Source organism: Myripristis murdjan, chromosome 24, assembly GCF_902150065.1.
Source record: "Myripristis murdjan chromosome 24, fMyrMur1.1, whole genome shotgun sequence".
Lineage (NCBI taxonomy): Eukaryota > Metazoa > Chordata > Actinopteri > Holocentriformes > Holocentridae > Myripristis > Myripristis murdjan.
Genome location: NC_044003.1, coordinates 5,028,346 through 5,042,315, shown reverse-complemented (window position 1 = coordinate 5,042,315; position 13,970 = coordinate 5,028,346). Strand labels below are relative to the sequence as shown.

The 13,970-nt window shown below is 41.5% G+C and overlaps 1 protein-coding gene across 1 annotated transcript in view; it reads right to left on the bottom strand.

Annotated features, from left to right (window-relative positions):
* The window catches only part of galnt14 (UDP-N-acetyl-alpha-D-galactosamine:polypeptide N-acetylgalactosaminyltransferase 14 (GalNAc-T14)), a 250,690-nt gene that overhangs the window by 219,633 nt on the left and 17,087 nt on the right, over positions 1-13,970 (bottom strand). Inside the window, exon 2 of the mRNA XM_030047809.1 lies at positions 6,922-6,977. Within this exon, the coding sequence (XP_029903669.1) occupies positions 6,922-6,977 (56 nt within the window). The remainder of the gene's footprint in view (positions 1-6,921; positions 6,978-13,970) is intronic.

The following is a 13,970-nucleotide window of genomic DNA, read 5'->3' as shown; positions in this document are numbered from 1 at the left end:
TAGAGATATAAGATGACTGTATAGATTAAAATTCAGTAAATATCTAAAAAAATAAAAGTAATAAAATAAACACAATTCAGTTAAAAACCTGAAAATGGTAAAATAATCAAATAAATAAAATTCAATTAAAAACCAGTCTAAAAAGGTAAAATAAATAAATAAACAAGTAAATAATAAAATGAATAAAATTCAGTTAAGAACCGGACTAAAAGGTTAAAAATAAAAAATAAATTAAAATTTTGTAAAATAAAATTTAGTTAAAAGCCTTCTTGAGTTTGCTTCATACTCAACATCAAATGCAAAACACCCTTTTCACTCTGAGCAGGTTCAGCCTCAGTTTCTCCTGTGTGGATTGCAGTCATATTTTTTTTTTTTATTTTATTATTATTATTTTTATTTTTTTTTTTTTTTTTTGATGATTTACATCGTTCCATATTGTAAAGCAAGTAGCAAAAGCCAATATGTCCCTCAAACAATTAATTTAGTGTACTATATAACATTGTAAAATTTTAATATTTAGGTGGAGGCTTCAGATGAGCCCACTGGGTTTTTTGCCTCTTCCTGCACTGTGTGCTATTTGTTATCTTTTGTATATTTTGAACTGTGCAAAATTAAAAAAAAATTTTTTTAAATCTGCCCAAATGAGTAGATTCCTTCAGTCAGCTCTACTGTACTGTAACCCAGCTGACAACAGAATATACAAATATACAGCTGTCAGTGTGAACAAGGTTCTCCTGTGAGCTACACATTCAAATGTGAACTTACAGTAAAGAATTGCATCCAAACTCAGAAAGACTTTGAGGTGAAATTTTACTGTATTGATGGCAAAAACTGAAATACTGTAATTCACATGCAGTATTACACAGAAGAAATACAGAACACAATTTAAAGGCCCCTTTTTTGTAGGTGCATCCTGATTGATTGGTGAATGGTGATTGGTGGAAAGGGTAGTGATGCAGGTGCACAGGTGGTTTCACAGTGATGCAGGTCATTTCTACCAGCTGTGAGCAGATGTTTTGCTTTGGATTACAGTCAGTGGAGTCAGGGCCGTGGAAATGACACATGTGAGAAGTGAAAAATGTGTGAATCCAATGAAAAGGCATGAACACATTTACAAAAAGAAAACTTCTGCTGTGGTTCGGAGGTGAAGATGACGACAAAGTGGATCCCAGTTTCATTATAACTGGAAAAAGCGATTGAAAAAACTGTAAATTTATTCATAATATATAGACTCTCTTTATTTTTTTTCACTCACACCGTGCACCAGGACATGTTTAAAGATGAAACCCACATGCACTCGTCCCGCTCGGTGACGTCTGCGCCTCCCCGGCCGAGTCACTTCACGTGGAGACGCAACCGGGAGGAGTCACCGCAAACAGCCACATAACGCCGACACGGGAACCATTAGTGAAGTGTGTTTCAGTGTGTTACCGTGTGTTCGATGCCCGATCCTGCTCCCACATCTGACCTCTGACCTCTGACCTCTTTTCTCACTTTTGTGGAGGGAAGGAGCGGAAAGGATAAATTCCCTACAGGGATCAGCAAAGGATCACATCACATATTCATGGAACTGCAGAGCGCCGGGGATGAAAACATCCAGGAAAGAGCATAAGGAGAGAGAGAGAGAGAGAGAGAAAAGAAAGAGAGCGAGAGAGAGAGAGAGAGAGAGAGAGAGAGAGAGAGAGAGAGAGAGAGAGGAAAAGGTGTTTGCTAGTTTTTACATCTAAAATTCCTTTTGAATTTAAAGTATTTTCCTTTGCAGCTCTGCCAGGCTTTCTGTATCTCTGATTCGTGAGCTTAGAGCGGCTGAGAAAAACAGCCAAGGCCATTCTCCCTGCCTGTGTGTGTGTGTGTGTGTGTGTGTGTGTGTGTGTACATGATGCTTGAGCATTATATGTGTATGCATATGTATGAAGCATCAAATATGGAATAATTCACACCTTATTTTCTGCAGACACATTTTACCTCTCATATTCCAGCCAAGTCCTCCAACCCGAACGACCACATGCATCGTACATCCACCCACGGGAGCATTTCCTGAACCAGCGCCCCCTGCTGGTGGCAGGAGATATGCCACAAGCCGTGGTCCATCAAAACAGTTACAGTTTGGTTGAGTTTAGGCACAAAAATACGTGGTTATGGTTAGGGTAAGGTTGAGATTATGTTTAAAGGTAATCTGTCATAAATGGTGACAATAATAAGATTGTTGTTTTTTACACAACCACTAGAGGTCGCTTGACTGTAAAACGTAACGACAGGTTGTAATAAGCTGCTTGTACACACGAGTTATGGGGTCACTTTTGGGAAGAGATGATTCTACAGGGTGTCCGTAACGTCTCTTTACAATTTAACACATTTATTACTAAAGCAAATGAATGGACAAATCTGTGGAAATTATTACAAAATGAGGAGTAGATACTGAAGGGTTTTTTTGCCTCATTTAATAAACCTCTATATGAAGCACATCAAGACGTGACTCGATGTCTTCCCATGTTCGCTGCAGCAGAGCCTCATCAGTGGTGTCGCTGATGTCCAGTGTGATTAAAAACTCTGATCACCACTGAGCACATAGAACAAATCTGATCAACATATCTCATCAAATTGCTTTTGTGATAGATTATTTAAATCGTAAAGACACTTTGTGGACACCCTGTACATCCTGACACGTTTGCATACAAGAGTGTAAAATCTCAAAAACAAAAACACCACTGGGACTCTCTGACAGCACTTTGCAGGTTGCAGCACACTGCCACGACTCATTCGCCTGCATGAGGAAAAGCTCTTTTCAAAGACGTGCAGCAGCTCGTGGGAGAAACCAGGAACAGTCGATCCAGTGAACTTGGATCGACTGTTCCATTCACTCTAATGGCGCTTTTCCTCTAGTACCTACTCGGCTCGACTCTACTCGGTTTGTAAGCTTTTCCATTAGGTGGTAATACCTGGTACCGGGTGCTGTTTTAGGACCTACTCGGCCGGCGTTCCAAGTGAGCTGAGTCGAGCCAAAATGTGATGTAAACACCGAGCAGGCCACTGATTGGACAGGGAGTGGCGACACATGAGAGCGACTCCTTCACGAAAACCAAATCCGGCATTTTTAAAAGAAAACGGCAACAGCGACCATGCGCATTGATCATCACTGAAGTTGACAAAGTTGGAAAATGGCAAGCAAACCGGTCAAATGAAGAGGTGGAGACTTTTGTGTACTTGGTGGCGGGGCCGCGTTGCTATGACGACTCCACCGACAGTGAGGTGGTGCTCGATTGTAATGGAAAACCACCGAAACTGAGGCGAGCCGAGTAGGTACTAGTGGAAAAACACCATAATTGTACCAAGTGGTTTAATAACATGGATAAAATGCTCTGCAAAGCCACTGAAATGCTCTAATAAACATAAATGGCACATGACCAACCTCCCCACCAAGTTTCATGGAAATCCATCCGGCATGTTTGGAGTTCCTCTGCTGACGGACAGGAGGGTCGGTCACATTCTCAGCTCCTTGGCAGGGTTACTACCAAAATACTCTATAAAACATGCTGAAAAGCTGTTTGAATACTACTAAAATACTACTAAAACAAACTATTAAAATGTTCTAAACAGCAACACAAATGCCATGTTTACTGAACACAGCTGAAATGCTAGAATAAATGCCGCTGAAATGCTAAAACGCTGTAATAAGCACCACCGAACACTGACATGCTCTGCAAAATGCTGTTTCCACGCCGTGTAAAACACTGCCGAGAGTCTCTGAGGATACAATAAAGACAGGAGGTCACGTCGCTCGCTCCCTGTGGAGACGACCTCGTTATGAGGTTTCTCCTGGTTTTGATCAAATTCGGGATTTGGTGTTTCCATGGAGCACAGAGTCATCTGGTTACCGTATTTCACCAATTAATCGCCCGGCCGCAAATAGCCGCCGGGTTCATATAAACGCCTGCGGTCTGCACCCATTTTGCGTATTAAACGCCCACCCGAATAACCACCGGGGCGATTATTTGCATCATAATGAGGTAACCCAAAATAAGGCTATTCACCTTATTTTTGCAGTAGTAAACAGTTAGCCGCACAATAACTGTGCGACACTTCCGTTTTCTGTCAAAATAAGAGCGCTAGCTAACGTTAGAAAAAAAGGGTGTACCGTAATCTTAAATCGACCGACTGTAAATATGTTGGACAGTAACTGTGATCACGATAATGGCCTGGTGCAGGTCTGTGCAAAAATAAATAAAGGCCTGCAGCGAATAGCCGCCTGGTTCTTTTAAACGCCCGGGGTCCGAGTTGTTTTTGCATATTAAACGCCCGGGCGATTAATTGGTGAAATACGTTATTCATTTCCCCGTCTGCATGGCGAACAGCAGCATCCAGGTTACTGATGACTGCAGGTTCCTGTGATGTTTGCAACACAAACCGTTTTGAACTCATGAATCTGATATTCCTCTGTAATTAAACCTTTAATTAATTTGACTGTGAAAAAGAGATGACTCAACGGTGTGCAGCGGATTTGGCTTGTCCAATGAGGGAAGAGAGCAACTTTCAGACAACTCCAACTTGCATCATCAGGTTAAGGGCTTATCCATGTTTCTAAAATGGGGATATGATGTTTACATGTGCACACACACACACACACACACACACACACTTCTAAAACCTGATCATAACCGAGTCAGTGAGAGCGTTTTGATTTTTTTCTTCGATGTTTCACTGCAGGAGACTGGAAATGTGGGCTATTGTCTTTGCATATGGAACGAACACAGCTCCTTCTCACCTCCTCCACTCTCTCTCTCTCTCTCTCTCTCTCTCGATCGTCCCAGTGGACAGCAGGCTGGGAAACTTTATCCAATCATGGCTAGTCAAAATTCCTCACCTTCCTCCACAAAACCTACCTTCACTGGTAAATATAAATGCTCAGAACTGCGTGTGTGCATATGCGTGTGTGTGTGTGTGTGTGTGTGTGTGTGTGTGTGTGTGTGTGTGAGAGAGAGAGAGAGAGAGAGAGAGAGAGAAGGTGGGGGGACTTAGCAAACACTGCAGCGCAAGCAGTCTGGAAGCAGAGCAATAATTCACCCTCTGCAAAAAGCCATGAATAAAAACAAACTTAAGAGAAGCGACAAAATACAAAATGTGTTTGCTCTCTTCTTCTGTTTCTCTCTGTCTGTCTCACTCTCTCTCTCCCTCCCTCTCTCTCTCTCTCTCTCTCACACACACACACACATACACACAAACACACACACAAAGCCTTCCTTCGTCTTTCTCTTTCACCTTTGCTTTTCATCTGCCTTACCTCAAAAAAAATACATATTTTTATATTTCAAACCAGGTAACTGTAGGAATGAAATAAATATGTTTTCAAAATGGTAACAAGATACACACACACACACATACAAACACACACACACACACATACAAACACACACATACAGCGATGGAGTTGTGAGGAAGACAAACATATAATAGCACACAAACACACAAAACAGATATAGCAGCAAAAGTAATAAAAACTAATATCATGAGAGAAGTCTGCACTTTAAAAATGCACGCGTGCACACACACACACACACACACACACACACACACACAGTATTCATCTATTCACACAAATGCGGTGAATAGAGAATGTTCCAGACACACACATCACAAGTTTAAGGACACAAACACTCACAAACAACAATGACACACTCACAGACCCAGATTCAATATTAACTGTCTTGGCAGTGTGTGTGTGTGTGTGTGTGTGTGTGTGTGTGTGTGTGTGTGTGTGTGTGTGTGTGTGTGCGTGCGTGTGTGCGTGCGTGCATGCGTGCGTGTGTGCGTGTGCGTGTATGAGGTGAGTGTACAGTTTAGAGCTTTCAATGTAATCCCTTCCTTTATTGGCATCAAGCAGCACTGGGCGGGAGTATGGCTGGCCTGGGAATACACAGTGTGTCTGTGTGTGTGTGTGTGTGTGAGAGTAAGTGTGTGTTTTCACATTAGTGTGTATGCGTGTGTGTTTTTGTGCATATGTTGGCATGAAGGAGTGAAAGATTTGAGGTTTAAGACGTGAGCAGCAGCAGGAGGAGGAAGAATAAGGTGGAGGACGAAAATAGAGGAACTATCGTTTAAATGTAGTCGTTCCCACGTTCCCAGGGTTCTAGGTGGGTTAGGGTTAGGATTTATGTGCGGAACATAGGAACATTAGCCCCTGGGAACTGAGTACCCTGGAAAACTAGGACGATGGTAACATAGGGCCTTGGGAACGTAGGGTCCTTCAAACATAGGACCTTAGGAACATAGAACCATGGGAACATATGACTCAGAGAACATAGGACTTGGGAACTTTGGACCTTAGGAAGTTTGGATCCTGGGAACATAGGACCCTGGGAACATCGGACTTGTAAACATAGGACCCTGAGAACTTAGGAGGTTGGGAACCTAGGACCATGAGAACATAGGACCTTATGAACGTAGGACCTTGGGAACATAGGACCTTATGAATGTAGGACCTTGGGAACATAGGACCTTATGTTCCCAAGGTCCTATATTCATAGGATGCTGGGAACATGGGACCTTGGGAGCCTAGGACCGTGAGAACATAGCACCTTGGAAACATAGGACCCTGAGAACAAAGGACCTTATGAACGTAGAACCCTGGGAACATAAGACTTGGAAACATAGGACCCTGGGAATACAGGACTTGGGAACATAGGATCCTGGGAACATAGACGCTTGGGAACATAGGATCTTGGAAACTTAGGATCTTGGAAACTTAGGACCTTGGGAACATAGGACCTTATGTTCCTAAGGTCTAAGGACATGGGACCTTGGGAGCCTAGGACCGTGAGAACATAGGACCTTGTGAACGTAGGAGCCTGGGAACATAGGACCCTGAGAACTTAGGACCTTGGGAACCTTGGACCATGAGAACAAAGGACCTTATGAACATAGGACCCTGGGAACATAAGACTTGGGAACGTAGGACCCTGGGAACTTGGGACCTTGGGAGCCTAGGACCGTGAGAACATAGGACCTTGTGAACACAGGAGCCTGGGAACACAGGACTTGGAAACTTTGGATCCTGGGAACATAAGACCTTGGGAACATAAGACCTTGTGAACATAGGATCTCGGGAACTTATGACCCTGGAAACATAGATCGAGTAAGGTGGGCAAAACCGGAGGGTGCCAGACGGGTTTTGAAGTGTACCTGATAATTCATGAAGCAAACTTAATCCATCAGGCATCTAAAATCAAAACAAAGTGAGCTGTTTGGTTCAGACATGCACAGGTGTTCAGTTCTCCTCTCAGTTCTCTGTTCAGTTAGTCGAGCAGAGGCATCTCTGCTCATTTGGCTGACAACATTTTATCAGAGGAAAAACATTTTATCTTTGACCAGAGGCATAAACAACTAACTAAACAGATTACTGATAAGAGAACTGAACACCTGCGCTTGCTCTCAATTCAGCAGCTCGGTTTTAGCTGGAGTTTAGGTGCAGGTGTATATATGCCGTTTTTGCCATCCTTCTAAAACATGATGAGATTGTCGTTGGATCACCATCACAATGCTGCAGATTTTCAAAGATGATTTGGCTTCGATGAAAAGCCAGTGATGGCTAATTTACTGTTTGTTTTCACAGCTACAGGTACACAGTTGGCCAGCAGGTGGGACAATCGGTGATGCAATATACAGCAACACTTCCTCTTGTGAAACATTGCCAATACGCCTGTGCCAAGTATTAATTAATATGTGACTTTTAAACTAATTTGCACAGATGCAGCTTTGACGTCCTGGGTGCATTTGTTCCCTGCCTTTAGGTGTTTGCACTGGGGCTGTTATGTCACGTTTGCAGATTAAAACACTGAAAAACACGACTGATTCCTGCTGATTTGAAAACAGTTTTGCCTTTTCCGCGGTTCGCTTCTCTTCTTTAGTTACAGATATCCTGATGTATCATGACCGATTATCTCACGATATATCACGTCACAGAATCGCCTGTGTCATGGATAAAATGTCGTGATAACAGCTCCACACCAGGGTTGCCAAGTCTGCGTTTTTTCCACCAAATTGGGCTACTTTTTAAGTGTTGCCGCGGGTAACAAATTTTGTCCGCGGGTTGGGCTTGGGCAGACATGAATAAAGATTCATATTTTGAATGACCAATGTTTATACCCAAATCCTGTCAAACTGACTCCGGGTCAGATCAGCATATAAACTATCCACATATGTCACCTGCTCCACAGACAAATCATATGCCAATGCTGTGTGAGGCCACTCAGCACATGACCAATCACATCATCAGCACCACTCAGCTGAAGTAAGGTATCCCATATTATATTTTATATGGGATACCTTATTATTACCTATACTGTAAATTAAATAGGTGAAAGAACTGTTTTGGGAAATTGCCTTTAATGTTTATGGTGTTATTTTATAGATATTATAGTGCATTTTGCAATTATAGCAATGCTGTTGGACTTTAAAAGCAACATATATGGATTTTTATGGGCGTATTTTGAGTTCTGGTATTGGGCAGATTTTTGGGTTTTGGGCTGGTTTTGAGTTGCTGTTTGGCTGCTTTTATCTCACAGACCTGGCAACCCTGCTCCACACACACTTTTTTAAAAATGTTAAAAAAAAAAAAGGTTTCATTACAGCTCATAGAGGCGCTTCACACCCATGCAGCCGTCCTGAAATATATCACCGTACAAAATACAGCCCCTTACTTTAATAGTTACTAAATATACTAAATAGTTAAATTCCTGTTTGTGAGTGATGGTGCCCCCCCCCGTAGCGGCGGCGGCGGCGGGCGGCTGAGTGCTAACGCGGCGCCGTGGCGGGACGCCGGGTGTAAATGACATGTTGTGTACAAATGACTGGCGACAGGGAAAACAGCTTGTACTCTGTCTGCTTTAAGCCACTTCGTTTGCTCGCTGTCGCCTCTCTGCCACCGCCACTGAGAGCGTGTGTGTGTGTGTGTGTGTGTGTGTGTGTGTGTGTGGTGGTGTGTGTGTTTGTGTGTGTGCAGGGGTGGGGGGGGGTCTTTATTTTTCTACCAACACCTCCTTCCCTCTCTCCATCTCTCTCTCTCTTTCTCTATCTCGCTCTCATCTTGCATCACGCTCCCCTTTTGTACTGCCGCTCTCCCTCCTCTCTCTCTCTCTCATTCACTCTCTTCCTCGCTCGCCCCATCTCTTGTTTGGCATCGCTCTCACTCCCTCCCCACTTCGTTCTTTCTCTCTCTCTCTCTCTTTCTCTCTCTCTCTCCATTTCTGCTGAGTTTCTCTCTCCTCCCTTCCCTGTCATTCTCTCTCTCTCTCTCTCTCTCTCTCTCTCTCCGTCTTTTCATTTCTGTTGTCTCTCGTCTCTCTTTTTTATCTCAATCTTTTTTCTTCTCTCTCTCTCTCTCTCTCTCTCTGTTATCTCTCTCCCCACTCTCTTTATCCTCGTTTTACCCCCCGCTCTCTATAAACTAGATTGATGGCTCAATCCTGCACGCATCAAGGTGAGAATTACAATTTTCACACACACACACACACACACACATACACACACACATACACACACACACAAAAGAATGGCCTCAGACAAGTAGACAATAGCAGCCCAATTCACACACTCTCTCACTCTAACACACACACACACACACACACACAGTAGTGGAAGGCGTGTGTTGTGTAGCGTGACAGAGTGGTGTTGGTCTCGTCACTGACAGTCCATTTCCAATAAATGCATGTTACTGTGTGTGTGTGTGTGTGTGTGTGTGTGTGTGTGTGTGTGTGCGCAAATGTGTACACACAGGTACAACTTGTTATTTGAGTGCATCAGTGTATTTGATTTTACACTATGACACACACACACACACACACACATGCACTGAGGCAGATGCACACACCTACACACACACACACACACACACACACACACACACACACACGCACACACACACACATATCCACAAACACTGACAAGCTCAGACACACCCACACTAATGCACACCGACAAAGTGACACACAGCTACACACTGAGAAACACACACACACACACACACACACACACACACACACACACACGCACACACACACACACACACACACACACAGACCATTATGGCTTACTCCATATACTGAGGGGTGTGCGTGTGTGTGTGTGCACAAAAACATCCAAAGACTCATGCAACCAACACACTATGCATGAAAAATATCTGAACACACACATACACACACACACACACACACACACACACACACAGAGACACCACTTTGATTTACCGATTTTGTTCTGATGAAGCTAAACGACATCATTCCTCAGGCTACTTCCTACCTGTGTGTTTAGGTGTGTGTGTGCGTGTGTGTGTGTGTGTGTGTGTGTGTGTGTGTGTGTGTGTGGGTAAGAGACACACTCGCACACTCGGATAATTCTGCAGTCAAAGATGCTTGATTATGCCGCATCCTCCTCTTAAGAAAATCCTATTTATGCTGATTCTTGCTGTTTTATTTTTTTTCCCCGACTCGGTCTGAATCATTTATAAAGGAGGAAAAGCTGATGAGAAAAAAAATGCGAACGCACTTTCTTGTGCGGCGTGGTGATTGCAGATTGCTGCCTGTGTTTCATATCCGAGCGACTGTTCATTTCGTCGAGAAAGAAAAGAAAAAAAACATAGCTGGAGTTGGTTTATAAAAATCCCCTTTTTATTATCTCTTACTTGAACCAGGACGGGGCGCTCCTGTGACCTCTGACCCCTGACCTGTTCAGACTCAGCTCGGTAAGAGAGTCGGCTTTCAGGGCTCGAACAGGAACAGGCACTAAGAGGGTGAAGCTGCACCTCAAAACAACTGGTTTATATTGAAAAAAAAAATGAAAAAATGAAATAAATAAATAATAAATAAAATTCAGAAAAATCAAAAAGATATTTTAAAAAACACAAAAAATTGCGGTAACACTTTACAATAACAGTACAACAATTAACGTTAGTTAACGTTAGTTAATGCCGTAACGGTTAATTAACTGTTAGTTAATGATTATTATGGCATTTACTAATATTAATAATATCTACAATAACCCTTAAATAACATATAAATTAATACCTTAGCATGAACAGCATTAGTACATGATTCTTAGACACATTAGTTAACGGTTAGTTAACTGTTACTTCATGTTTATTACCTGTTACTTAATGTTTATTACCTGTTACTTCATGTTTATTACCTGTTACTTCATGTTTATTATCTGTTACTTAATGTTTATTACCTGTTACTTCATGTTTATTACCTGTTACTTAATGTTTATTACCTGTTACTTCATGTTTATTACCTGTTACTTCATGTTTATTATCTGTTACTTAATGTTTATTACCTGTTACTTCATGTTTATTACCTGTTACTTAATGTTTATTACCTGTTACTTAATGTTTATTACCTGTTACTTCATGTTTATTACCTGTTACTTAATGTTTATTACCTGTTACTTCATGTTTATTACCTGTTACTTAATGTTCATTACCTGTTACTTAATGTTTATTACCTGGTACTTAATGTTTATTACGGCATTAACTAACGTTAATTGTTGTACTCTTATTGTAAAGTGTTACCAAAATTGCAAAAGAAATTTTTAAAAAATGAAAAAAAGAAAAAAAATTTGAAAAGACAAGAAAGCAAAGGTACTACTGAACTACATGTCTCATAAAGCTTTTTGCAGCAATCATACAAAGCTACATTTTATTTTAAGTGAATTTAGTGATTTCTACTTTATTTATCAGATTTCATGTTTTGTATTTTATTGTTGTAGTTGTTTTTGTAGTTTCACAGTTACAGTTCCTAACATTTGATTATTTTTATTTGTTTACTTGCGAGTTTGCCAGTGGCTAGGTTAGCTAACAACACTCACTCCGAGCAAACCACAGACTCTGGTTAATGGTTATCTGCATGGTAACAGGGCGTCTGATTGGTGGAATTTGTTGGATTATGGGTAGATTAATACTTTTTTTTTTTTTTTTTGAGGAAATTTTAAGAAGAAAAATGAAGTTGAAATCAGGCAAACTTACAGCTTGTAAAGAAAGACACAGCATCGTCTCATGTTCTCAAAGCCAGAGGTAAGCCTCTCACACATGGTCACTGTCTAATGGCTCATAATTAAATACTGAATTGGGTTTTTACTTGAGAAACCAAACAGCTGCCGCAGCAGGATGAAGAGCTTCTCCTCACCACAGCTCACAGCAGAGAGGTTGTGATGTTGAAAACGATGGAATCAACATTTTAATACAGCCTGCATTGGAAAATACTGAACCACCACACAGCAAATACCTGCTTATGGATCAGAGACGACTTTCACGTCCGGCTTTGGACAACAGGACTTTGTCTTACTTCAGCTCCACTACTGTGTTCCAATCGGTCAACTCACATAAAGGAAATGTGTTTATGAAATGAAGTGGCTTTGACTGTGGCGACTAGATCTGCTGCACATGTGGCTTCATAAATTGCTGCTGCACGCACATATTTCAGAATAAAATTTTGCCATTTTACATTTATACAAACCAACTAGTACATACTAATACATCCAACATTTGGACTTACAGTCAATGTGGTGGAGCCTGCATTGACATCACGCGACTGTTCTAGCATGAACGCTAGCTAATGTTAGCTTGTTAGCTCCTTTACCCACTTTAATTTGCATCATTACTTTGTCATGTTTAGGAAAAGGTGAAGGTGAAGGTTTGTCATCTTGGTGAAGGTTAGGAAAGGGTCTTGGTTAACGCTATGAAAAATTGCCTAACGTATTCTAATATTAGCTAGCAAACGCTGGCTAAAAACAAACTTGGGACCAGTTCATGGGTATTGGTTCCTGAACCAAAAAAAAAAAAAAAAAAAGTTACAAAGTAAAAGAAATACTATTTTTCCAAGTTTTGTTCTCCAAAATTTGTTACTTTATAATCACACAATTTTCTATTTTTGTTTCATGAATTTGTGAGTTTTATTCTCATAAATTTTTGGACTTTAATCCAACTGAATTTCTGAGAGTTTTCCCATGAACACAGTTTTTTTTTTTCTCATAAATTAGTGATTTTATCATCTTAAAATTTTCAAGTTTTTTTCTCATAAATTAGTGATTTTATCATCTTAAAATTTTCAAGGTTTTTTTTCTCATAAATTAGTGATTTTATAATCTTAAAATTTTCCAGTTTTTTTTTCTCATAAATTTGTGATTTTTTTTTCTTGTAAATTTACCACTTAAATCATGGAAATTCTGATTTTTTTTCCTCAGAATATTAAGCTCTGTAATATTTGCTCTGTAATATTTGCTCTGTAATATTTCGCTGAGTGTCCTGATCAGAGCAGATCTCCTCTCGGCAGCAGGCGTGCGGCTCTTTAAGGCCGAGCTCGGCCCCTGAACCCCACGGGGGGGTTTGTGATGTACGAGCCGCCGTGGCCGCTGGATGAGAAAAGGCCGTTTGCAGAAATGAGGCCGGTGATGCCAGAGGGCAGTCTAGTTAGCCAACCTGTAGACGGCGCGGCGCACACAGCCTCATATAAAACATGATTATTATTATTCCCTCCCTGGGAGCTGGTTATAGCTGCTCTGAAAACTCATTTCCCTGTCGCCTTGTCCATGTGAATGCCTCCTGATAGAGAGAGGGAAGGAGAAAGGAACAATAACTGCATTTCATATGACGGGGAAATGAATAATTTCAGTGATGTGTGCTCTGTGTGTGTGTGCTGTGTGTGTGTGTGTGTGTGTGCCTCGTGCCATTGTGGAGCGATTGGGCGTTGTGATACACAAGGCGAGCACAGTGATTGGAGCATCGATCTTGTTTCCTCGAGAGAAAGAGAAAGAGAGAGAGGGAGAGAGAGAGAGAGAGAGAGAGGGAGAGAGAGAGGGAGAGAGAGGAAGAGAGAGACTGTGTTGCAGAGAAAGTTGTATTGTAAACCCACATGAGTTATGAAAAACAAGTCTGCTGAGAGAAAATGAGAGGCGGCTGAATGAACAGAGCAGAGGAGAAACTAGAC